This window comes from Castor canadensis, chromosome 7, assembly GCF_047511655.1.
Source record: "Castor canadensis chromosome 7, mCasCan1.hap1v2, whole genome shotgun sequence".
Classification (NCBI taxonomy): domain Eukaryota; kingdom Metazoa; phylum Chordata; class Mammalia; order Rodentia; family Castoridae; genus Castor; species Castor canadensis.
The window spans coordinates 142,458,525-142,485,511 of NC_133392.1; the positions used below are offsets into that span (position 1 = coordinate 142,458,525).

At 37.7% G+C, this 26,987-nt stretch overlaps 1 protein-coding gene across 7 annotated transcripts in view; it reads left to right on the plus strand.

The window, feature by feature from the left end:
• Eya3 (EYA transcriptional coactivator and phosphatase 3) overlaps positions 1-26,987 on the plus strand; it is a 104,278-nt gene that overhangs the window by 73,923 nt on the left and 3,368 nt on the right. For all 7 annotated transcript variants that reach the window (XM_074080852.1, XM_074080851.1, XM_074080854.1 and 4 more), the window contains 10 exons: positions 399-484; positions 3,994-4,177; positions 7,866-8,005; positions 13,078-13,161; positions 14,064-14,153; positions 16,467-16,525; positions 18,682-18,842; positions 19,624-19,738; positions 20,736-20,857; positions 25,706-25,806. In XM_074080852.1, the coding sequence (XP_073936953.1) occupies positions 399-484; positions 3,994-4,177; positions 7,866-8,005; positions 13,078-13,161; positions 14,064-14,153; positions 16,467-16,525; positions 18,682-18,842; positions 19,624-19,738; positions 20,736-20,857; positions 25,706-25,806 (1,142 nt within the window). The remainder of the gene's footprint in view (positions 1-398; positions 485-3,993; positions 4,178-7,865; positions 8,006-13,077; positions 13,162-14,063; positions 14,154-16,466; positions 16,526-18,681; positions 18,843-19,623; positions 19,739-20,735; positions 20,858-25,705; positions 25,807-26,987) is intronic.

A 26,987-nucleotide genomic window follows, 5' to 3' on the forward strand; every position in this document is an offset into this window, starting at 1 on the left:
GAAAGGCATAGTTAGGATATGTGACATTAAACACTATCACAGCGCTCTACTGATTGTCAGTAGATCATATTATAGGCGAGTCATTATTCAACTTTTAGGGAAGATGCAGCATTAGTTCTGACTTCATTGGTACGGTTAGTATGAGCTGTGAATTGAACCTGTATCCTTCTAGGACTTTAGTAGAAAGAGTTGAAGACTCAAGATGAAACAGAAAGTTTTGTTTTATTTCTAGTCAAGTCTAAATTGAGATATGGTGTGCAGTAAGCAAAACAAGTATTTATTTCCCTTGCCAATGTTATCTCCTTGTAGATATGTTCACTTAAGACAGTTTGTTTTCATTGTCTTCAAGCCTTTTACATAGTATCTTTAATATTTCCTAATAATTCTCAATCCTGTAGCTTCAAGCACAAATGCCAGCCTTATATCCACTTCATCTACAATTGCCAATATTCCTGCAGCAGCTGTTGCCAGCATCTCAAATCAGGTATGGTGCAACTTTTGTTCTTAGTTGTGGTTCATCTAGCTTTCTCCTTTCCATGGTCAATTTCTGCATCTAAGAAACAACTAGGGGCCGGTGGAGTGTCTCAAGTGGTAAGAGCGCCTGCCCAGCAAGTATGAAGCCCTGAGTTTGAACCTCAGTGCCACCAAAAAAAAAAAAATATATATATATATATATATATATATATATATATATGCTTATAAGAAATAAGTAGGAGGCCATGCACTAGTGGCTCACACCTATAATCCTAGCTACTCAGAAGGCAGAGATCAGGAGGATTGCAGTTCGAAGCCAACCCTGGTCAAATAGTTCATGAGACCCTATCTCGATAAACCCTTCACAAAAATAGGGCTGATGGAGTGGCTCAAGGTGAAGGCTCTGAGTTCTAGCCCCAGTACTGGGGAAAAACAAACAAACAAACAAACAAGCACAACTAAGAATAGTATGTACTGTGGAGCCCTTTTTCTGAATGCCCTCAGAATTAGGACCTTGGATGACGGCTTAGGTTGCCATGCAGTTTCTCTTGTTCCCTTCTAAGCCTCTCCAGAATGTGGTTGTGTCTGCTGCCTGTCTTTATTTCTGCTTCCTAACTCTCCCTGCACTAGAATATATACTCTATGAAGGGTAAAGATTTATTTTTCTGTTTTGTTCACGTATATATTCCCAGAGCCTAGAAAAATGCCTGGCACCTGATAAAAGGCACTCCATAAACATTTGTGAAATGAATAAAAATTACCTCCAATTTAAACCACTCATTCCTTTGTGAGTTCTTTGTGGTCTAGTCTTGATCTCTATTAAATTAACTTATGCTTAGATCATCCCTGGTAACATCTTCAGTGGTTTAGAAGGTTTTTGTTTGTTTTATTGTTTTGTTTTTTATGTATTGTCTTCCTCTGTAACAATATCACCACTATCTCCATGAATAGCTTTTTTTTTCCTGAATAGCTTTTTTTTTTCTGAATAGCTTTTTTTTTCTGACCACAATTTTAACATAACTACTCTCGTTTTATTTTCTGTATTTCACTATTCTTGCATTTGTTCTTTTTTTTTTAATTAACCAATTAATTTATTCTGATGGTTCTGGGTATTAAACCCAGGGCTTCCTGCATACTAGCCAAGAACTCCTCCACTTGAGCTATGCTCCCAACACCCCCCCCCCCATCTTTTTTTTGGTGGTACTGGGGTTTGAACTCAGGGTCTTGTGCTTACTAGACAGGTGCTCTACCACTTGAACCATGCCCCAAGCCCTTTTGCTTTTATTTTTGCTTTTCAAATAAGGTTTCCTGCTAACTTTGCCTAGGCTGGCAATCCTCCTGTCTGTCTCTCTAGTAGCTGAGATTAATGACATGTGCCACCACGCCTGGCTTCCTTTTCCTGTCTCTTCTTTTTCATCTTATATTCTGACATACACAGATTCTATATATGTTAATAACTTCATCCTCAGAAATGCTTAGCCACCTCACAATACTATTTGCTGCCTCTAAGTTGAAACACTCTTGTAGAAACCATCTATTTTTTCCCTTTTATATTCTATTTAATCCTGTGTTCTAACATAGACAGTCTCTGTTTAGTTTTTCCACATGTTAATAACTTCATCCTCAGGAATGTTTAACCACATTCATAATGCCCATTTACTGCCACTAAGATGAAGATTATAATCTTGACCTCATGATGTTTATAGGTTTGCAGCTGAATTATGACTATTGTTTCTTTAATGTTCTGCTATTTTCCTAAGTTCAGCACATCTAAAACCAGACCTTTGTTCCAACCTTTCTTCTGTCTCCTTGTCTTCTAAATGAATGACTTACAAATTCTTTCAATGACACCATTTTTTCTTAATAAATCTAGATCAGTCATCTTTCATTTTTTTCATATCTTTCTCTAATTTACTAGCCATTTCTCACATTCTTCTCTTTCAACTTTTGCCATCATTTCCCCATTGTTCCCCGCCTCATTCTTAATTACCATGGTTCACTGTGTATCTCATCTCTAGGTTTTTCTCCCTGCGCTTGTCCATTCTTTAAAACACCATCTGATTAATTTTTTTTTAAATACTATGTTTTATTAAGGCCATTCATCTTCTCAGATTCTTTTCATGTTTTTATTTGCTGGTTTGAATTTAAGAGTCCCCCTTTCCTGACCTACATGGCTCTACACTATTGCTTAAAGAATCAAGTCATAATACTTAACCAGTTACTTGAGCTTATAGAGATCATTCGTTTTAATCAGATTCAATCTCCATGGCCCTTTAATGAAACTTTTGCAGGGTTTGTTCATGTTCTCACCTCCTCTACCTACTAATCTCAGAAAGCTTTCTCACCACCACAGTCTATAATGATAGCTGTCTTCCTCTATATTTCAGTCATTTGACTTGTTTGACAATTTGTTGAAAATTTGTCTTCTTTCCTGCTAGATTTTTAACTCCTTTGTGTTCTTGTGACTTAGTCTTTTCTTTAGCATCCCCTTCTCCTTTCCGTGTACAAGTACACAAACACACACAGGCACACACATTATGAATTATATTTGATATATAATAGGTGCTCGATAGCTCTTCATAAAGAATTGGCCTAGTCAATTAGCATGTTCCTTCTTGTCACTAAGATTGGTATCAATGGCATTTTTTAAAGGTTTGTATTTGATATGTATGTCAAACTCTTTTGTAGCTTTATTAGGGTATATAACAAACTGCATAGATTGCACAAATTGTACAGTTTAATGAGTTTTGTCATAGATGTGCCTTGAAATAGTCAAAAGTTTACTCTCTCAATATTTTAAGGGAATTTCGTTTTTAAAGAAAACTCAAAAAAAAAAGATAATCAGTGTTAAAACTTGGAAACTTGATGTAAGGTGTGTGCTTTTTGGTTGTTGTTTTGTTTGTGTTTTGCTTATTTTTTGATATTGAGTGAGTCTTGCTATGTAGCCCAGGTTGGCTTTGAACTCAGTATGTAGCTTGGGCCAGCCTCCAACTCATGATCCTCCTGCTTCCTCCTCCCAAGTGTTGGGATTATAGGTTTGGGCCACTACAGCCCAACAGGATATGTGTTTTTGTTGTTGTTGTTGTTTAAGTTTATTTATACTTAGAAGTACTATAGCACATCTAGTGCAGGGGTTTGCAAACATCTTAAAGAGAGGAAACTTTTCCCTCAAGAACTCTATGCAGAAATTTAGTACATAAAACTAATGATGATGGGGGAAGCTGTTGGAGTAGAAAAAAGGACCTGTGTATATGTGTGTGACTGTACATAGGGTCCTTCCTTCTCACTCTTTCCCTCATCCCAGAGATAGCTCCTGTGATAGCTCCTCTGGACTCAGGTTGCTACATTCTGATGGTCATTGGTTTCATTGGGACACTGCTAGATAGGTAAATGAGAAATCAAATTAATATCTTAAGAAAATAATATGAACAAGAAGAAAAAGAAAACCTCCGTATTGAAATTAATGCCATGTTCTTTCTAAGAGTCTTATTTTCCTCCCTTACTCCCTTTGGCCTACAGGATTATCCCACCTATACTATTCTTGGTCAGAATCAATACCAGGCCTGCTACCCCAGCTCTAGCTTTGGAGTTACAGGGCAGACTAACAGTGATGCTGAGAGTGCCACATTAGCAGCTACCACATACCAGGCAGAGAAACCCAGTGTTATGGTGCCTGCACCGGCAGCACAGAGACTTTCCTCTGGTAAGTACTGCAGCTCAGAAAACTGTCGGAAGGGCCCTTTATCCAACAAGTGTTGTCAGATGATGGTGAAGATTGTTATGTTGTAGTATAAGTCACTGTCAACATGCTGTTGGCTTTCCTTCTCAGGTGAGGAGTATTTAAGCTTTGGAAACAGGCTATGATGAGTTACTGGTGGCAGGATGTTTACCTAATGGTGAGAACAGAAAAGTATTACCAATGAAAAAATATATTCTGACCCCTGTCCTGCCCTCCCTGCTTCAACATGCTTGTCATAGGTTACTTGAGCATTTTGGCATGTTTTCTGAAAGTTAGAGGACTCTAGTTTTAGTCTAAGCATGTTTTAGATTCCTGCTAGGACATAAAGCAGGAGTTCTTCCTTGAATCCCCTTAAGACTCTGAGGAAAGCTATGGGTGCTCTGCAACCCCCTTGCAAAGAAATGCATAAAATTAACCTACAGTTTTCAAAAGGTTCACAGCTGTAAGATGCAGCAATAAATTCTGATGTTTAGGTTGGAAACCTTTGACATAAAAGTTTGCTGGGCATGTTGGCTCACATCTATAATGCCAACTACTCAGAATGGGAAGATTAGGAGGATCATGGTTCAAGGACAGCCCAGGCAGAAAGTTGGCAAGACCCCATTTCAGCCAATAAGCTGGGCGTGATGGCTCATGCCTGTTATCCCAGCTATTCAGGAGGCATAGGTAGGAGGATCGTGGTCCAGGCTGGCCCTGGCTACATTTGAAAAATAACAAAAACAAAAAGAGCTGGTGGAGTGGTTCAAGTAGTAGAGCACCTGCCTAGCAAGTGTGAGGCCCTGAGTTCAAGTCCCACTACCACACACACACACACACACACACACACACACAATTAGGCTTTATACACAGGTTGACTGAATGTATACACATATTCTATATTTAATGAAAATTTGGTGTTGAAGCCAGGTGTGGTGGCTTATGCCTATAATTCCAGCACCCGGGAGTCTAAAGCAGGAGGATTAAGAGTTCAGCCTAGGCTATGTAGTGAGACCCTTTCTCAAAAAACAGCAAAAGGGAAAATGGTTATCTATTGCATCATGTTTATTTTAATTGATGATGCATATTTTCAAAGAGTGCTCTATGTCAACTAAATAGTTTTCTGTGCATCTTGCCCTTACCAGTCTGATAAGTAAATGGACATGCATGTTCACTGCTTTGAACTTACGTATTTGAAATAATTATGTGTCAGGCTCTTAGTTTTTTATTCTTTTCTCTAAATATCTTTTTTCTTCATAACAATTTTAACTTTTAAATAATGGAGAATTTCAAACAAAGACAATAGTTGTCAGAATAGTACCCATCATCTACCTTCAACAATTAGTTTCTCCAATTCCCTGCCCAAATTTTTAGCATTGTCCTCTAAAACATAGATATTTACTAACATAACCACAATATCATCATCCCATCTAAAAACCTTCAACAATTTTTCAACATTACATTAATAAATGGTATAAGTTTTATTTTTGATTATCCATTTTGTTTAAATTAGGATCCAAGCCATTCCATAGTGTGTACATATTTCAAAACAGTATGTTTACATGGCAAATTTGTATACTTTTCATTTGTCAACTAAAAATAAATGAGCTGAAGATGGGGGCTGGCAATGCCTATAATCCTAGCTACTTGGGAGACTGAGATTGGAAGGATCACTGCTCATTTTTTGTTTTTTTTTGAGATGGGGTTTTACTACATAGCCTGGGTTGGACTTGAGCTGTCTATCCTCCTGCCTTTGCCTCCAAAGTGCTGGGATTACAGCATCTCAACCAACAGCTGCACACAATGGTATGCACCTGTTAACCAGACTAAGTGGGAGGCTGAGATCACAGTTCTAGGATAGCCTGTGCAAAAAAATTCATGGTACTCCTCAGTGGAAAAAAAGCTGGTTGTGGTAGTGAGCACCTGTCATCTCACCTACCTCAGGAATCATAAAATAGGATCTTGATCCAGGTCATCCTGGGCAAAAAGCAAGACCCTACCTCCAAAACAACCAGAGCAAAAAAGGGATGGAGGCATGTCTCAAGCAGTAGAGTACCTGTCTAGCAAACCACAAAGGCTTGAGTTCAAACTCCAGTCCCACCAAAAAAAAAAAAAAAAAAAAAACAATAGGACCACCAAAAAATATAAAGAAAGAAAACTAGGTGTAGTGGTGCATGCCAGTAATCCTAGTTACTCAGGAGGCAGAGATCAGGAAGACTGTGGTGTGACATCATCCTGGCAAAGAAGTGAGACCACCATCTCAACAAATTAGCCAGATATGGTGGATCATTACTGTAATCCCAGCTACATGGGAGGCATAAGTAGGAGAGTTATAGTCAGGCTAGCTCTGGGAAAAAATACAAGACCCTATCTGAAAAATAACTAAAGCAAAAAGGGCTGGAGATATTGCTTAAGCATGGTGGTACACTTCTATAATCCCAGCATTTAAGAGATGGAGGCAGGATTTCAAGTTCATTGCCATCTTTGGATACATACTGAGATACTATCTCAAAAAAAAAAAAAAACACAAAATAAAAAACAAATGAATGAGTGAATGAAATGAATAGAAAATTTGAGGAGGAAAAAAGATCTAAGTCAGGTCTATATTATGATTAGTGGGTATATATTTTGTGTTTTATGTCTCTCTTAATCTAAGTTTTTCCCCCTTGTTATTTATTTATTGAAGAAACTGAATTGTTTGTTGCATACTGTTTCCCAGTCTTAATTTTGTCAATTACACTCATACGGGATATTTAACATGTCCTGCTGCCCTCTGTGTTTTACTATAAATTACTGAATGGATCTAGCATAGTGGTTTTCAGTGGAGGTGATTTTGCCCCCAGGGCATTTGGCAATATATGGAAGCACATTTGGTTATCACATTGGGTGGAGGATGCTATGGCATCCAGTGAATAGAAGAAAACAATACTGCTGAACTCATCATCCCATAATGCACAAAGACAGCCCCTCAACAAAAATTATCTGGCTAGCGGGTACCAGTGACTCATGCCTGTAATCCTAGCTACTCAGGAGGATTGTGCAATTTGAAGCCAGCCCAGGCAAATAGTTCAAGAGACCCTATCTCAAAAAACAAGAAATCACAAAAAAGGTTTGGTGGAGGGGCTCAAGGTGTAGGCCTTGAGTTCAAACCCCAGTACTGCCAAAAAAAAACAAAAAAAAAAGTTACCTGGCCCAAAATGCCAATTGTGCCAAGTTGAGAAACCCTGATCTGGAAGCTTGAACAAATTCAAGCTACATTTTTTTTTTTTTTTAGCAAAGCAATTTTGTAAGTTGGGCCTGGTGGCAAATACCTATAGTCCCAGCTACTTGTGAGTCTGAGGTAAGAGAATCACTTAGACCCACTAGTTTGAAACCAGCCTGGGGCAACGTAGACCTCATTAAAAAATAATAATAATAAACAAAAACCTTTGTAGATAAATTCATTGAGCAGAAGCAAGCGTACATAAAGCTTGTTATAACTCTTTTTGTGATGTTAGCCACTGTTAATGCTCAGTGTCTACCTTGTATCTTCAAATTGTTTATATAAAGTTTAGTTTTCCACACTTTATCCCTGTATTGTGGTTAAGGCCAAATAATCTGCTGACTCTCTTCCTGCTCTGTTTCTCATAACCTGTGACTGATGGTAGTATGTGTGTATCTTGCTTTTTCTTTCCAGGAGACCCTTCTACAAGCCCAGCTTTGTCCCAGGCTACACCAAGTAAAGATGCTGATGATCAGTCCAGGAAAAACATGACTAGCAAAAACCGGGGCAAGAGGAAAGCTGATGCCAGTTCTTCCCAGGACAGTGAATTGGAAGTATGGGAAGAAACTCATTTGAGTTGCCTGCTTTGTTTTCCTTCACTACTTAAGTGACTCAAACACATGTCTGAAACTCATGGTTCTGTGTTGTGTCCCCTTTAATTCAAGAAAATGTCTCCATGTCCGTAACTGACCATATCCACTTCAGATGCCTTTCACCAAGGCATTGAAAAAGCTTTTCTGAATTCAGGTGGGCAGATAACAAAAAGAACAAGCTATTCTCTGTATCCCAAAAGAGAACAGAAAGAACAGTACATCTTATTCACATGTCTGTTTAGAGGACTAGACCACACTGCTTAATGAGATTAACTTGATTGTGTGCTACAAGCACTCAGAACTTTTTATGGACGTACATTTGATTTCATGATTAAGAAGACTAGGAAGATGTACAGAATTCTAATAATCCTAGAAGTTTTACATTATTTTGTTACTTTTATATTTTAATTTTTCTTCAATGTGATTATTTAATAAAAAGAAAAAGATACATTTAAATGTGAGTCCATTGATAGGTGCTCTTAGACACAGGTAAATTGAAGTTGTATTCAGAGTCTCTCTTCTTCATTCCTGGGGAGGGAACAAAGAAGAAAGAGAAACTGAAATTCTGATATGTTTCCTGGGAAAAACTGAGAACTCACACTTTTTTTTTTTTTTTTTAATTGTAGTTAAATACATGTGATGTAAAACTTTAGCATTTTAACTTTGGCAGGGGGACTGTACTGGAGTTTTTGAGCTCAGGACTTTGTGTTTGCTAAGAAGGCACTGTGGTTATTTTGACCAGGCTTTTTGCCCAAGCTCGCTTGGACCACCATCTTCCTGTTTTACCCTTCCTGCTGTCTTTGGGATGACAGGCGTGAGTCACCTCTGCCAGCTCCATTTAAACCATTTTAAGTACATAATTCAATGTCATTAAATACAGTCACAGTGATATATAACCATCACCACTATATATGTCCAGGGTTTTTTTTTTTTTCATGATTCTAAACAAACTCTGAACCATTCAGGAGAAACTCCTCATACTGCCCTTCTCCCAGCCCATGGCAAATACTATTCTGCTTTTTGCTTCTATGAATCTGCCTAGTCCAGATACCTGAGATAAGTGGGATCATATAATATTTGTCCTTTTGGGTCAGGCTTATTTCACTTAGCATAATGCTTTGGGTTGTAGCATATATCAGAATTTCATTCCTTTTAGTGGTTGAGTAATGTTCCTCTATGTGTGTATGTGTATATATGCACACAAACCACATTTTGTTTACCCATTCAGCTATTAAAGGGCACTTTGGGTTTATACATAGGAGTGGAATTGCTAGGTTACATTCAGTGTTCAGCATTTTGAGGAACCACCAAACTTTTCTACAGATTCACATTCCTACCTCCAGTGCGCAAAGATTCTGTTTCACCCACATCTTTACCAGTGCTTGTTATTTTCCAGTTTCAGCATAGAAGCCTTCCTAATGCATATGAAGGAGTAGTTCATTGTGGTTTTAATTTGTATTTCCCTAATGACTAATGATATTGACCATCTTTGCCTGTGTTATCTAGATATTTTCTTGGAGAGTATCTATTCAGACCCTTTGCCCTTTTTTTTTTTTTTAATTTTTCCTCCATTGTTTCTTTAATAGTTTCTTCCATTCTATTTTTCCCTCTTCCTTTTTTTCTCCTTTCTTTTAAATCTCTTTATACTGTTAATCAGAATATAGCTTTCTTTCTTTTTTTTTGTTTTTTAAGTCCCACTTTTGGCGGCACTGGGGTTTGAATTCAATACTTCACACTTGCTAGGCTGGTGCTCTACCACTTGAGCCACTCCACCAGCCCCAAGAATATAAAGTTTTTTTTGTTTTTGTTTTTGGTAGTCCTGGGGTTTGAACCCAGGTCCTCATGCTTGCTAGGCAGGTACTCTACCACTTGAGCCGCCACTCCACCAGCCCCCCATTTTTTAATTAGGTTTGTTTTTTGTTGATTTGATGTATTCTAGACTATTAATCCCTTATCAGATATATGATATGCAAATATTTTCTCACGTTCTATTTTTTTTCCCCCTCATGAATCAAATCAAATCAGGAACCTTGAGCTTGCTAGGCAAGGACTCTACCACTGGTACAGCCTTATTGGGCTAACTTTTCACTCTTGATTGTGTCCTTTGAAGCACAAAAGTTTTTAATTTTGATCAAGTCCAGTTTCTTTTTTTTTTTTTTCATTGTTATGTTTTTGATATAACTCTTAAGAATATAGTGTTGCTGGGTGCCAATGTCTCACATCTATAATCCTAGCTACTCAGGAGGCAGAGATCAGGGCATTGTGGTTCAAAGCCAGCCCAGGTAAATAGTTCCTCGAGCCCCTATCTCAAAAAAGCCCTTCACAAAAAAGGGCTAGTGGAGTGGCTCAAGTGTAGGCCCTGGATTCAAGCCCCAGTACTGCAAAAAAAAAAAAAATGCAGTGTTATAAAGATTGTCATCTGTTTTCTTCTCAGATTTTATTGGTTGTTAAATTTAGACCTTTAATAGGCCTTTAATTTGTTTTGAGTTAATTTTGTATATGGTATAAGATCTAACTTTATACTTTCACATATGAATATCCAGTTTTCACAGCATCATTCACTGAAAAACACCGAGAGTGTAGTTAAGTGTAGAGTGCTTGCCTAGTATGTAGGAGGCCCTGGGTTTGGACCCTAGCACTGTAATAATACCAGTAATAATAATAAAATTTTAAAAAGACTTTCCATTCCCCATTGCATGATTTTGGAATCTTTGTCAAAATTAATTGACCATTTTTGTGAAGGTCTGTTTCTATATGCAGCTCTATTCCATTGGTCTGTAATCTGTCCTTATGCTAAAACCATAGTATTTTGATTTTGGAAGCTATGTAGTAAATTTTGAAATTAGAAAGTGTGAGTACTCCACATTTGTCCTTCTAGATTGTTTTGGCTAGTTGGGGTCCCTTAAAATTCCACAAGAATTTAAGGTGAGTTTTCGTGTGTCTTTTAACAACCCTGGGGATCTTGATTATGATTCAATCGAAACTGTAGATTGGTTTGGGTGTATTTCCATCTTAACAATGTTAAATCTTGCAGTCTATGAATGTGGATTTTCCCATTTATTTAGGTATGTCTTCCTTAATTTCCTGCCACAATATTTTATGATTTTCAGTATGCTAAACAAGTCTTTCCTTGGTTAAATTTATTCCTGAGCATTTAATTCTTTTTGAAACTATTTACTGGGTGATTACTGAGTGCATTTATTACCTCTAACAATTTTTATGAGTCTTTTGGGGTTTTATACATGTAACATCATGTCTTCTGCAAGCAGTAATAACTTTATTTCATCCTTTCCAATTGGAATTTTTTGTTTTCTTTCCTTTTCTTGCTCTGGCTAGACCTTCCAGCTCTATGTTGTATAGAAGTGGTAAAAACTGGTATCCTTTCTCATTCTTGATCTCAGGGTAAAGCTTTTAGTCTTTTACCATTAAATGTGATCTTAGCTGTGGGTTTTTCTCATATGGCCTTTATCATGTTGAAGACATTCCTCCTGCTTCTGGATTATTGAGTATTTTTTTGTTTGTTTTCATGAAAGGATGTTGAATTTTGTCATTCATTTTCTGTATCAGTTGAAGTTTATTGTGTGTTTTCCCCTCTATTAATGTATTACACAGATAATTTTTGTATCTCGAACGAACCATCCTTATGTTCCGAGAACTAATTCCACTTGTTGTAATATAGACTTCTTTCAGTGGCTGATGCCTGTAATCCTAGCTACTGAGGAGTCAGGGATCAGGAGGATTTGATCTGCTGCTATTTTGTTGAGATTTTACCACCAGTTTTCTTTTTATTTTTTGTCTTTTTCTTTTTTTTAATTATCATGTTGTTATACTGGGTGCATCCAAAGTTTCTATAGTTTTCTTATAATGTCATAGTTTGGTATCAAGGCAATGCTGATGATCTCATCACATGAATTAGGAAGTATTCTTTCCTCTTTTTTTTTTGAACATTAAGAATGATTAGTGCTGATGCTTATTTAAATGTTTGATACAATTTCAGCAGTGAGGTCACTTGGTCTTGGACTTTTCTTTTGGGGGATGATTTAAATTAGTGATTCAATTTCTTCTTGAATCAGGATAGGTACTTTGTGTTGTACATATCTGGGAATCAAACCGTTTCATCTGTATTATCCAAATTGTTAGCATAGTATTCTCTTATAATGTCCTATAATCCTTTTTATGTCTGTAAGATTGATAGTAATGTTCCCACTTTCACTTCTGATTTTAATAATTTGAGTGTTCTCTTTTTTTTGTCCCTTAATCTAAGGTTGTCAGTTTTATAGATATTTTCAAAGAACCAACTGTTAATTTTTTTCTCTATTGTTTTCTGCTCTCTATTTTAATTATCTCCACTTTAACTTTTACTCTTTCCTTCCATAAGTTGGCATTAGGTTTAGTTTGGTGTTCATTTGTATACCTTAAGGTGTGCAATATAGCTATAGATTTGATCTTTCTTGTTCTGGGGATTGAACCCCAGGGCCTTGTACATGCAAAACATGAGCTCTACCATTGAGCTGTACTTCTACCCCTCTTTGTTCCTGAGGTGTTTTGTTTGGTTGTTGTTTTGTTTGTTTTTGTTTCTGGTTTTTCTTTGTTTTTTTTTTTTTGAGTCAGGATCTCACTGTGTAGCCCAGGCTGGCCTCAAACTTGTAATGCTGCTGCCTCTGCCTCGCTAGTGCTGGGATTACAGGCATGTTACCATTCCTTGTTCTTTCTTTTTTAATGTGTGCATTTAGAATTATAATTTCCCTCTTAACACTGTTGTCACAGTATCCCATAAGTTTTAGTGTGTTGTATATTTTTTTAGCGTGCTGTATTTGTGCTTTTATTCATCTCAAAATATTTTCTAATTTCACTTGAGATTTCTTCTTTGACCCCATTGTTTATTTCAGATTGTGTTGTTTAATTCCCATGTTTGTGAATTTTCCAGCTTTCCTTCTATTACTGTTTCCTTGTTTTATTTCATTCCCTCTATTCCTTGTTTTATTTCATTGTGATTGGAAGATACTCATTTTTTTTTTTTTTTCTTCCCTCAGCGGGTATTTCTGTGGGACTTGGATGAAACCATCATCATCTTCCATTCTCTTCTTACTGGATCCTATGCCCAGAAATATGGAAAGGTAATCTGACTCTTTTTTTATTGTGATGTCTCTCCTCTGAAAGGATGAGCAGATAACTGTATGTTGTAACTCTTTCTTCTATCAGGACTGGAAAAAAATTGTTTTCTCTGCTGCCTCCCTCTTAACCTATTGGTGCTGGTTTTTGTTGTATTTATGTATTTATTTTTGGCTTTTGAGACTGGATTTCAAACTCGTGATCCTGCCTCCCAAGTGCTGGGATTGTAGGCGTTCACTACTATGCCAGCTCTGGTGATTCATTTTAAAGCAACTTGCATTGGTCTTTCTGTGAATATTTTGATTCTTTGGCCTTTACTTTTTTTTTTTTAGCCTTAATGGGTTTTTTTTTGGTGAGACTAGGGTTTGAACTCAGCACTTCACACTTGTAAACCAGGTGCTCTACTGCTTGAACCACACCTCTAGTCCATTTTGCTCTTGATTATTTTGGATATGGGATCTCGTGAACTATTTGCATGGGTTGGCCTCAAACCATGATCCTCCTAATCTTTGCTTCCCAAGAAGCTAGAATGACAACTGTGTGCCACCAGCACCTGGCTTACTTCCTGGTTATTAAGATTGTCAGATGTCTAATGTATTTGTGGTAGGGGAAAGGAGGGGATAATATATATTGTAATAGCAATATTTTAATAATAGTTAGAATTTCCTTTACTTTTATGATAATACTAGTTTCTAAAAACTAAAGTCTAAAAATTTTTAACTGTCCAGTCCTCTATTGCACAACTTCAGATTCATATTAATTATAAGTGAAATTTTATCAGTAATATTTAACACACTATCGTGGTCTGTATTTTTTTGGCCTGGACCCAAAGTAATTTTGAAATACTTGAAAATCAGAACTAGTGCTGAGTACCAAGGAAAGCGTATTTTTTCTTACTGTCTCCCAGGACCCGACAGTAGTGATTGGTTCAGGTTTAACAATGGAAGAAATGATTTTTGAAGTGGCTGATACACATCTGTTTTTCAACGACTTAGAGGTAAGATTTAAAATTGCTTCTGTGCTTCAGTGAGATGCGTTGTTCAGCAACTATTGAGAGCCCATGTTTATGGTTAGAAGATACATGGTTAGACAGGATAAGGGTGACAGACTAATGGCCATAGACACAAATATCTAATGTTGAAGGAATGGTACCCCAGTGGATCACCATAGCTTTGGTTCTGGCCTTCAGTTTTATTGGCTCAAAAATGTGATTTTTGTTAGCTTATTTGAATGTAGCATTAAGAGAAATGCCAAAACACAGACATGTAAACCAATATTCCAATTTATTCAATATTAAATAATATATAAAGGGCTTTATTATCTATACCCTTTATTTCATACATATATATGTACATATAATGTATATATAGGTACATTTATATATATATATATTTTTTTTTTTTTTTTTTTTTTTTTGGTGGTACTGGGGTTTGAACTCAGGGCCTCATGCTTGCTAGATAGGCACTCTACCAGTTGAGCCACTCCACCAGCCCTCTGTTAGTTATATTTTGGCTGTTCTTTAATTTTACCTTCTTCAAAGTTAGTTTGTTGATTTGTCCAATCTATAAATACTTTAACTCATTATTTTTTGTTGTTAATTGCTTATATGAGACAACAGGGTCTCTATATTCCAGGCTGGCCTTAAACTCACAGTCTTCTTGTCTCTGTCCACTGAGTGTTGGGATTACAGACATGTATTACCATGCCTGGTTCTTACTGCCATGTATGTTAAGCTTGGCATACAGAATCATTTTATAGTTAGGTGCTACAAAAACCAGGAAACACTAAGAGCTTCATGGTAAAAATTTTTTGACTTTGTCATTTGAGTTCACCTTCAAGGTGAAGATGATATAGTGGAAGGATCCAAGAATCAGAAGAGTTTAGTCTCAAGTTGGGAAAGTCATGTTCCCATCCTAGGCCTTAGTTAAGCAGTCATCTTATACAGGAAATGACCAATAGTTGTTCTCCCTTGGGGAATGGGTTGCTGGGAAACAGGAGAGAGATGGCAGAATTTTCACTTCCTATCCTTGAATTCTGAACTATATACTACACTTATTATCTAGCTTTTAAAAATAGAGAAAAATTTTAAAATAAAATAACATTTTATAAGTACAAAGTAACCCTATTTCTCTTCCATACAGTCTTGTTCTCAGCAGTTCTCCAACAAATGAAATTAATATGGCCCTAAACTCCAATGCTTTTATCTAAATTCCATAATGTTTACTCTTCCCTCAACTTCACATGTTGATAAATAAGGACAGCATAGTTTTTATTCAGAAAACATTTATTGAAAACCTACTATGTACCAATAATTATTGCCAAATTGTATTTGTAATGATTTTCTAGACATAGTCCTCAATCAGGACTGAAAGTTCTGTGAAGAATTTGACCTGAATGTGTTCCTGCACCCCAGGTCAGTGGTTCTCAACTGTAGGGGGCATAAGAATCACCTGGGGAGCTTCTTAAAAATGGAGATTCTAGGACTTCACTCTCAGAAGTCCTGATTCAAGTAGGTCTGGGATGGACCCAAGAATATGCATTTTTTAAAAACTTCCCCAGAGGATTCTGATGCAGGTGCCCTAGTGATGTCAAAGGAGTGCAACCATCAGTTAGGCAGTGGGCGGCATCTTACATCAGTAGTAGCATGGGCTTGGTTGAAGGAACCTTGGATTAGAAAAGACCTAGGTTCTTTTTAGTCTCTTTGCATTGCTCACCAGTTGTATGATCCTAAGAAAATCATTTCACCTCCATTTTAGAACATGAGGAAATTGACTTAGGTGACTTGTTCTTATACTTAAGTTTGGATTTATGCATTTCTGTTTCCTATCATTCTCAGTTTTGATACCATAGCCTATCAGCATCTGTTTCACCTGCAAAAATTAATTGGGCACATGGTATGTGAGGACACTGGACCAGACTAGAAGGATGCAAAGGAGATGTATGGTGTGGGTTCTGCTCCAAGAGGCTTACAATCTAAGATCTGCAGTCTAGCGTAGGACATAGATACATCTGACAGTGTAAGAGAGGTTGTACTTATCCCTGTGAGCTGAGGAAATGAACTGTTGACATAAGTGCAGAACTGAGGGATAAAATAATTAAGGAAGGTTTCATGAAGACTTTGGGATGTATATGAGGCCATAAAGGAAGTTTGACAACTTGGGGTGGGGATAGAGAGTGTTCCTCTGCACGTAAAAGAGACCGTCAGTTGTTTCATCATCCTGCCATTGGATGTGGTCAATAAGAAATATGTCATAGTGGTGATAGCACTTATCCTCCCTAGACTGAAATAGTGTATTTTTTCTTTTAATAGGAGTGTGACCAGGTGCATGTGGAAGATGTGGCTTCTGATGACAATGGCCAGGATTTGAGGTGAAAAACACAATGATGTCTTGAATGTCAGTACACTTGTTATATGCAGTATACTGTCTGGGTTCAGAGGAAAGCAAAGATTAAAACAAAAACAAACAAACAAAACCTCACAATCTATTAGAGGAGACAGAAACAAACAAAGTTAACCACGATATACAGTATGAGAAGGTGAAGATAGAAAATTCAGTGGGAAACAGAGAAGAAAGTTAATTCTGGTGGGGTAAGGAACAGGTGATATCAACACTGAAGAGGCGTTTGAGTAGAACCTCAAGAATGGTTAGCAGTGAAGAAATGAGGAAACAGCACTCCAAAGTAAAGGTTATACAATTTTCCCTTTGGACAGATCTTTTAGTCAAGAGAAAATGTGCTTCCAGTCTATTTCATTTTTTGGCAGTACTGGTTTTGAACTCAGGGCTTCACACTTGCCTGGCAGGTGCTCTACCACTTGAGCTGTACCTCTAGCCTAGACCATGTAATTTTAGATGCAAATAAGCATCAAGGATTTTGTCAAGGAAACTAACTGGGGGAGTCTAATGGTGTCAGGAGTGACCCTATGGAAGATAGTCTTGGCCATTACATTATATTGAAAACTAAATCAAGAAAGTCTCAGTGGCAAAATCTTTGCTCAGTCTCCTCATTCCTATCTTGGCTACTGTTTTCTGGCCCAGTAGTCTTAACTAAGAATTATTCCAAAATTTATCTGCCTTGTATTTAAAGACTGTCATCTTTTCATGTTAATTTGTTTCAATATTTTATCCCTTTTCATAGGTAAAATGGTCTTCCCTGGAACTGCCCTAAAATTAAGTATTTCATCCATGAATTCTCAAATACACAGCAGGATTGGACATACCACCTTAGTAAGGACCTAATCATGTAGTGCTGAGATCAGAAGATTTTACTTGCAGGAGCAGCATCCAGTTGTGCATGTGGTGCACATGGAAGGCACCATTCTTAGGAGACTTTATTGGTCTTTTTAAGAAAAAGCATGGTGTTCAGCAGTTTATAATCCATTCTGAACCCTAGCTTATGTGTTTATTTTCTCTTAGGTATGTGGCTAATCAGAAATTACCTATTTTGTCTTTGGCAGTTATTTTCTTAGGTGTATAATCTCACAATATATTGAATTAAATTTTGACTTTGAACTGAACCAAGTTGTCTCTAATGCTGTTGGTCATTCCAAAATCTTTACTTATAAAGTACTCATCCTTCCCAGTTTAACAGTATTTGTTACCTAAGGTATAAGAAATTATCTCAAAACTAATACCTTCCAAGATTTAAATATGTATCATTTCACCATTTCTGTAGGTCAGGAACTTGAAAGCCACTTAGTTAGGTAGTTCTTACGGTCTCTTCAGTTGAAAGCTGGAGCTTGGCTTGACTACAAGCTTGACTAGAGCTGGAAGATCTGCTTCCAACCTCACATGTAGCTGAAAAAAGCGGGCCTTAGTTCCTCATTGCATGTACCTCTCCATGAGAGAGCTTAAGTGGCCTCTCACATGGTAGCTGGCTTCTTCCAGAGCAAGTACTAGTTCCTGAAGTCCAACACTGTCACTTTTGCTACATTCTATTTATAGTCTATTTATAACCCATACTAAACGAAAGCAGAATTAAAAGAGAGGAGTAGCAAGTAATTTGTGGAAATATTTTAAAGCTATTACTTTACTATCTACCCATAAGCCTAATAAATTAGCCAACAGGTCACTGAAGAAAAACATCTGTGGACTGGAGGCCTGGCTCAAGTGGTAGAAAGTTTGCCTCATCTTACATTTCTCAGTTGTGATCATCAGTTCTGCTTTTTCCCCCTCTTATCATTAATGAAAAAAGATGTATCCCATGTGACCCTCTAGAGGATGCTGAAATTATTTCTACCTCTCCTTCCCTTCTGAGGGTTTTTTTTTTTTTTTTTTGTGCTAATGATTGAACCTAGGGCTTGGCGAAGCATGTAGTAAGTCTTCCACTGACTTTTTTTGATACAAGTAATAGGGGTGAGATAGAAGACAAAGGTAGACTCTGACATACAAAGATTAAGGAGAAGATTCTTAAAGTCATTAGCTTTATTTATCAGATACCGATAATAGGATGGAGAATCTCACATAGCATTCAACCAAAACCCCATGCTATGTAGATTTTAATTTCATTATCCTCTCTCTTCTCAGCAACTATAGTTTCTCAACAGATGGTTTCAGTGGCTCCGGAGGCAGTGGTAGCCATGGTTCCTCTGTGGGCGTCCAGGGAGGTGTGGACTGGATGAGGAAACTGGCTTTCCGATACCGAAAAGTGAGAGAGATCTATGATAAACATAAAAGCAACGTGGGTGGTAAGTATAGCATGCGATAGTCTAATGCTCCGTTTCTTCCTGGATTCCTGCTTTATTTCCCAGGGATTCCTTAAATCTCCCTGGCAACTGTTTAAGAATTTATGCCACAGTAACATGTTAACTCAGTATATTAAAAAACCTGGTAGCAAAATGGACTGGAGTTGTGGCTCAAGTGGTAGAATCCCTAAGTTCAAACCCCAGTCTCAAAAAAAAAAGCAAATGTGGGAGTCTGATTGAAACCCTTTGGGGAAGAAGCTCTGCACATTTGATAGACACTAGGATAAATAGAATAATAGTGGAAACTGCATTCCTAATTCCTCTTAACCTGACTTCGAAAAGTTTTTTTTTTTTTTTTTTTTTTTTGATGATACTGGAGTTTGAACTCAGGGCCATATGCTTGTCACTCTGCCAGCCCTCGAAAAGTTTCTTGAGACAAATACCTTTCTAAAGGAAATGTATTCTCTGTTAGTTTCCATCACTGGTAACAAAACACCTAAGATAATCAGCTTAAAAGAAGGGAAGATTTATTTTGGCTCAACAGTTTCAGAGGTTTCAATATTGGTCCCTTGGGCCTGTGGTTTTGGGTCTGTGGTGTCATGGTAGAGAAAAACTGATCATGACATGGCAGTGGGAGGCAGAAATAGGGAGAAAGAAAAGGTGTGGGAGTCATAATATCCCCTACAAAGGCATGGCCGCAACAACCTGCTGAATTTTTAAGTTGCCTTCTTAGTATCAAATATGTGTTGCCAAATGATAGACATGTCTGATTTTATTCCCAAAGGCCTCCTCAGTCCCCAGAGAAAGGAAGCATTGCAGAGATTAAGAGCAGAAATCGAAGTTTTAACAGATTCCTGGTTAGGAACTGCATTAAAATCTTTGCTTCTCATCCAGTCCAGGTATGGAAATGACTCTCTTACAGCTCATCCTTCCAGAAACACTCTTTCCTTCTCTAGTCCAAGCAAGGCCACCCTCTAGAATAAGTTTGGGAAATGGGGTGAGAGGTGTTTAAATGATTCAGGGAAATATTGAGGTCATTTTATGTTAACAGCACACAGCTTTAAGAGAATATATGTGAAATCCTTTTTCCCCCATTACTTTTTGCTCACAAACTAAAACTAAGTAACCCATAATCTCCAGCCCAGGAGATAGAGACTCAAAGAATACGGGTAGGAGATACATCACAGAGATCCTAAGTACAGGAAGCTTCAAGAAGCTTCTTGCCTCTTCAAGAGGGCAAGACTCAAAGGGTACATTAGAAGATTGAGCAAATTTCTGCTTGAAGTGTAGAATGGAAAATAAATGCAGCCATATCTGTACCAATACCCTGTGGTCCCTCCCTCGAAGCAAGAATTCTAGGTCGACAACTTAGTGAACAGTATAACTGACACCGAAAGCTGGATGCCTAGCAAAGATAAAAGTCTTGTAGAATTAGTATGGCTCTAGAATCTTGAGTTGTTGTTAGGTAAAGAACAGAGAGAAATTATACTTCAATTATGTGCTGAGTTATATTCCCATTAAACAAAATATTATTCTCAGTAATAAAGAACTCTCCATTATTTGTTTTTTAAAGTACAGTATCAGTGATGACACGAGTTAGCGGTATTTGCTAACAAGTTACCAATGAGCTGCAGGGGTCAGAAGAGAAGGCACAAATTAACTCTGTGCTCTATGTCCACTGAAAAACAAAAGAGCAGAATCTCTGCCCTTTAATACACAAAACAAAACCTGAAGTAGTAAGAGTAGTAACTGAACATTTATACTAAACAATAACACTGTGCTCTTTGAAGTTAATGTGTAATAGTTACATCCTAAAGAGTTGGTAGGTTTGAATTCTTATTTCCAAGTTAATTTAGTTTCACCCTTTCTTTTCTTTTCCTTCTTACTCCCATCTAGGAAGAATTGTGTGAATGTTCTGATCACTACCACCCAGCTGGTTCCAGCTCTGGCCAAGGTTCTTTTATATGGACTAGGAGAAATTTTTCCTATTGAAAACATCTATAGTGCTACCAAAATTGGTATGGGTCTGTTGTGTTTCTTATCACTGACCTTACAATAAAATTTTTTACTCAGGCCTGTGTTATTTGCCAGCTCCTCTATTAGGCAGTGTATATATACTGTCCACACAACAATGCTGTGATATTTCTGATGAGGCAGTTGAAGTATAAACAGTTATATTACTTGCTCAAGGACTTACAACTAGTAAATTAATAAATAGGCTCCTTTCTCTTATAGTATTTAAAAGAACATAATTTCTACCTTAAAAATCTATTTTTGCCTCATTTTAAGTTTCATACTCTTTTTTCTTACAGTGTGTAGTGTGATAGAAAAAGCACTACATGTCTGCAATCCCACCAACAGTGTATGAAGGTTCCTTTTTACCCCACATCCTCGCCAGCATTTGTTGTTGTCTTTGATGATAGATAGCCATTCTGACTGGGTGAGATGGACTCTCAATATAGTTTTGATTTGTATTTCCTTTATAGCAAAGGATGCTGAACATTTCTTCATGTGTTTATTTACCATTTGTACTTCTTATTCTGAGAACTGTTTAATTCACTTGCCCATTTATTTATTGGATTGTTCTTTTGATGTTTAAATTTTTGGGGCTCTTTGTATATTCTGGATATTAATCACTTAATGAATAACTGACAAAGATTTTCTGAGAGAAGACTTTTGCAACATACTTAAGATAATTAGTGTACAGAATCTGTGAAGAACATATACAAATCAATAAGCAACAAACAATTTTGCCTGTAGAAAAATAGGCAAAAAAAATTTTGAAACAGCCAGTTTGTAGAAAAGGAAAACAAAACTGTCAGTAGACATTTGAGAAATTCCTTATCCTCACCAATTGAAAGACTATAGCCCTAGGCTCATCCCCTGCACTCCTGGGGTGGGGGATGGAGGGGTGGGAAGAAAGAGGAAAAAAAATAAAATGAAACCGCAAATTAAGGAGATGCAAATTAAATGTAATGCATTTCCTACTGCAGACAAAAATTTCAGTATGGCAATGGCAAGCTTTGTTGGTGTGATGAGGGCTCTTACTGCTGTGCATAGAGGCTTGAAAATGGATGTTGCCTTCTTACAGGACAGTTTGTTCATGTCGAATACAATTTGAGATGTGCATGACCCTGTGATCAAGCAATTCCATTTTCAGACTTCTACTTTAGCGCAGGCTTCTGCAAATTACAGCCCATGGTCTGCTTCCTACCCCTTGTCTGTTCTGTTAGGTTTCATTAACATGCCTTGCCCATTCATTTATGTAGCTGATTTCACAGTGCATAGCAGAGGTAAGTAGTTGCAGCAGAAACCCTGTAGCCTGCAAAGCTTGAAATATTCGCAGAAAAAGTTTGCTGATCCTTGCCCCAGAGTAATTCTCACAAACATAATGTGCAAGAATTTTTTTTTGATGCAACCTTATTTATAACAGAAAATAATTGGAAATAATTGGTCTGTGAACCTGGCCATAAGCAGAACATAGATAAGTATAGAAACAGTGGAGTGCTGTATTTTATAGTTAACAGTACATGGACTAGAGCTAAAGGTGCGACTCAGTGAAAGAACCTAGTGTGCCTAAGATCCTGGGTTCCATCCCCCACAATGGAAAAAAAAAAGGTAAATGAGATAAAATGATGTAACATGAGAAAACCACATGGAACACAAAAATACATTGCAGACAGATAATGTAGAATATGTAACATTTATATGAAGGTTTAAAATGTTCACATATTGGCTGGCAGTGTGGCTTAAATGGTAGAGCACCTGCCTAGCAAGCACAAGACTGAATTCAAACACCAGTACTGCAATAAATTAAAAAAAAAAAATGTAAAATTCACATTTTTAGGGGTACATAGGAAATTGCAAGTATATCTGTAATATCTTCTTTTTTTGTTTTTGATCTAAATCAATGATGAACTGTTAAGATTTGACAAAACTGAGTAGGTTATAGTAATTACTCAGGCATTTGGGAGTTTTGTTCTCTGTGCTTTTTTTTTTTTTTTTTTTTTTTTTGCATTATTGAATATTTCACTTACAAAAGATGAGGGGAACAGACTTGAAAGCTTCACTCACCTATTGCCTCTGCCGCTGTGCTGTACACGTCCTAAGAACCTGGAGCCGTCCTGGTTGTGATTCTCCACACCTAAGAAGTAGACTTTCCGTAATGCTCACTATAATGAATCCTGCACCTATAGGCTTATCAAATTAATGGAAATTATTTTATTCCCTCTGACACAGTTCACCCAGAGCTAATTTGTGAAGCTCCAGTGGGATCTGGTGCTATGGTAAGCACTGTGAGAGGAGGAGGCTTTCCTTCACAGAACTGTGAAATGGGAACAAGGAAAGGAGATATTTTTTCAGTTCTTCTGAAATTATTTCAAAATTATGGTTCTTTTAATCATCACTCTGTAATCTTGGACACTAAAGAGAATTCTTGAAATAATTTCTGAAAATGTCAGTGTTTTTGATAGAGGAGACCCTGGAAGAAATATTCTCCAAAGCCTTGGTTGGCCTTGAAGCTTGGTTCACCAGCTTCAGTTGCTCAACATTTGGTAAACTGGCCTGTCACAGGCCTCATCCTCCTGAACAGGAAAACTCATACTGAGGATGGTTCTCAGAGTACAAATAGAAGTGTTGTGCCCTCTTTATGGGGGGCAGTTCTTCACGTACATAGCTACTTCTTTACTTTGAACTGTTGATTAAGTCTCTTAATCCTTATAAAAGAGACATTCCAGACTGTATTTCATCCTTGAGTAGTACATGCCAAGGCAATGAAAATTTGCCTATGTCCTTGTCCATAAAAATGAGATGTTCCTTTTGTTAGGTCTTAGGGAAAAGTCTGAAATCTGATCAGAAGTCCTTTTCAAGCCAGGCATCAGTGCCTCACGCCTGTAATCCTAACTACTCAGGAGGCAGAGATCAGGAGGATCACAGTTCAAAGCCAGCCCTGGCAAATAGTTCTGTGAGACCCTATCTCAAAAATACCCATCACCAAAAGAGCTGGCGGAGTGGCTCAAGGTGAAGGCCCTGAGTTCAAGCCCCAGTACTGAAAAAAAAAAGTCCTTCTCTAGGGCAGATCATACCAGACTGTGGGTTTGGCAGAGGTTGGCTTAGTTTTTAAGGCTGTAATGTTTGGAATGGAATTAGACAAAAAACATAGTAAGAATTCACTGTTGAGCCCAGCCTAATGACTCATGCCTGTAATCTGAGCTGTTTGGGAGACTGAGATCAGGAGGATCAAGGTTTGAGGCCGCCCAGAGCAATGGTTCAAAAGACCCCATCTCTAAGCCAGAGCAAAGTGGACTGGAGGTGTGGCTCAAGCAATAGAGCACCTGCTTTGCAAGTACAGAGTCCTGAGTTCAAACCCCAGTCCCACCCAAAAAAAGGAGAAGAAGACTTCACTGTTAGTTGAATTATTTAATGTTTGAGCTAATTTGGGGCTCAATACATGGCTCCTGAGTCCTCACTGTGTCACTTGTGAGATTAATGTGCATTTATTCAGCAGTAGCAGTTGACTGCTTCAACAAAGAAATGAATGTAAGGCATGACTGCTACTGTAAAATGTAAAAGCACCCAAGTGCTCCTATGCCAAGTCTTGTATTGTGAGAGACAAACCCAGAGCACATTAGAGATGTCAAAGACTTATAGTCGCTCAGATGTACCAAGCAGGACTTCTGAGTGGGAGGTATAGGTCTTGTCAATTGCTAGTCTTAGTGTCTCTGTATATTATTACTGTCGTTTTCCAGCAGACGCCAGTCAAGCATCTTGAAGAAAGAAGCACCTTTATCTTATACAGGAACCCTGATGCTCAGTCACAAAATCTGACAAGAATGAGGTTAATAGAGCAGGATGAGGAAGGAAGTAAAGTCAGGACCCTGATTAACTGAAGAAGCAGGGAAATAAAAGTATGAGAGATGGTGAAGAATAAGCAAAGACTGTAATTTCCTTTTGTTTATGCAGATGAAGTAACTTGCCCACAGAAGTGCCCTCTGCATTTTTTTAAGTGCTGTTGGTTCCAGATGAGATTTCGATTTTCATACACTGGCATGTTTCTTAGAACTCTCTGCAATGGATTTAAATCATTCATTTCACAAGGTCAATTTTAGTGTGGCAGTATCTCCTTTGCTGCTGCGAAGTATAGTAAATGGGGAAATTCCTGGATGTGACATATGTCACTGGCATATTCATTGATCGGTTTTCTTGGTTCTGCTCTGGAGCTCCTTCCCCACCAAAAGACACAGACCATTTTTGGGAAATGAAGGGTTATAGGAAATGGCTTTTTGTCTCTAATTTACTTACTTCTAACAGAAAAATTTCCCCTCAAAAATCATTTATTGTAGCACAATGACCAGAACCTGGGTTTGATGTCAGGGCCCAAGTCCAAATTCTAGCTACTAGCTTGTTTGTGATCTGAGGCAAGTCATTAAATCTGTGAAGTCCCATTGTCATCTGTAAAGAGGAAATGGTACCCATCTCATTGGATGATTTTGGTAATTAAGTGAAGGAGTAAATAGAAAGATATGTGTAAGCTGTTACGTACAGGAGATGTACAGGAAGAGGGAGATGGTGGTTACAGCTCACACAACCTCCCATTTTTAGAAAATCCTCATGCTAAGATTTTGAGGACTTTACCTTCAATGTGAAGGTTAAAATAAGTTGTTATCATAATGGAACAATTCTCCATTCTTTGGGCGGGGCCAAGTGGATGTCTGATCCCCTCCCCTAACTCCATGCTAAACAGACTGCACAGGCTGCCACTTAAGTCTGTCTAAGCACAGTCAGGTGAACCTTGTAGCAGCCCTTGTCTTTGGTGTGGAAAGAAGGTGGGGAAGAATGCCCTAACAAGAAATTTCTTTTATCATCAGGAAAGGAGAGCTGCTTTGAGAGAATTGTGTCAAGGTTTGGAAAGAAGGTCACATATGTAGTAATTGGAGATGGACGAGATGAAGAAATTGCTGCCAAACAGGTAAGTGTGGTAAAGAGACAGTCTGTGTGGCTGTGCGTCATGCAATTTAAAAACAATGAAACTACATAATCTTTGCAGTCTGTTGTGCATTTGTAGTGTTTCTCCTTTTTTCCTCTTCCATTTTCTTTTTGGAAAAGAGGAAGAGGGTCACTTCTTGCCCCCCCACCCACCCAATGTAGTTTGACCTATAAGTTGTTAGCTTCACCTCCCCCCTCCTCCATTCAAGAATCTTAAAAGCTTCTAGCCTTGTAACAGGTACTTCCATCATTAATCCTGAGATGGGTTCCATATTCCATCACTTCAAAAAAGAACAAAATATGCCCATTGGGAAATGCCTTAGGAGGATGCTTTATCCAGCTCAACCTCTTCCTGTGAGGAATCTTTTCTGCAGCCTGTCTGACCAAAGAGTAGTCCTTGTATAAATGTACCCAAGGATGAGAACACTGATTCCCAGGTAGTCTGTTCCACTGTGGGGTCCTCAAAGCTGTAACGGTCTTCCTTATTCCATTGAAAAAGAATTTCTGATGTTCACACACTGGTCCTAGTCTAGCAGTCCTGAGCATACCATAACAGTCTGCTTCCTTTTCTGTGTGCTAATCGGTTTTAAGATATTACATATTAGCAGTTGACTTAAAGAAAAGCTAGCTATGTGCCAAAAGAACTGTGTTCTAGGACCTCAGCATTCTAAGTAACTTGCATCCGATTTGAACAAGTCAGATTTCATGCAACATGGATTCCAGCACTTGGATTTTTCAAAGTCCTCCATTGAAGTTGTGATTTACAGAACACCACACAGTATTCTTAACATGATTCTGGCTATATAATATAATGAGATTATCACTTCCCGGATCTTTATGGGCTACATCTTAAACATGGACAAGATTTGGGCCATGTAGTTTTACAGTTTGTAAATTGACTATCTGCAAGACAACGTAATCTTATATCAATATTAGTTTTATACGTCTCTATTTTATATGGTCATTTTATTTGACCTGAAGACCTTACATAATTGCTGAAACAGGCATATTTCTCATAAAAGCATAGTTACCACTAAAACCTAATAATTTCTCACTTTGTTAAAATGTCTTATAATGTACAAAGTCCTTGTAGATACAATATATTTCATCCTTATGATAAGCCTTGTGAGTTGGGCAGGGGTAGATGGAATTACTACCTCCCTT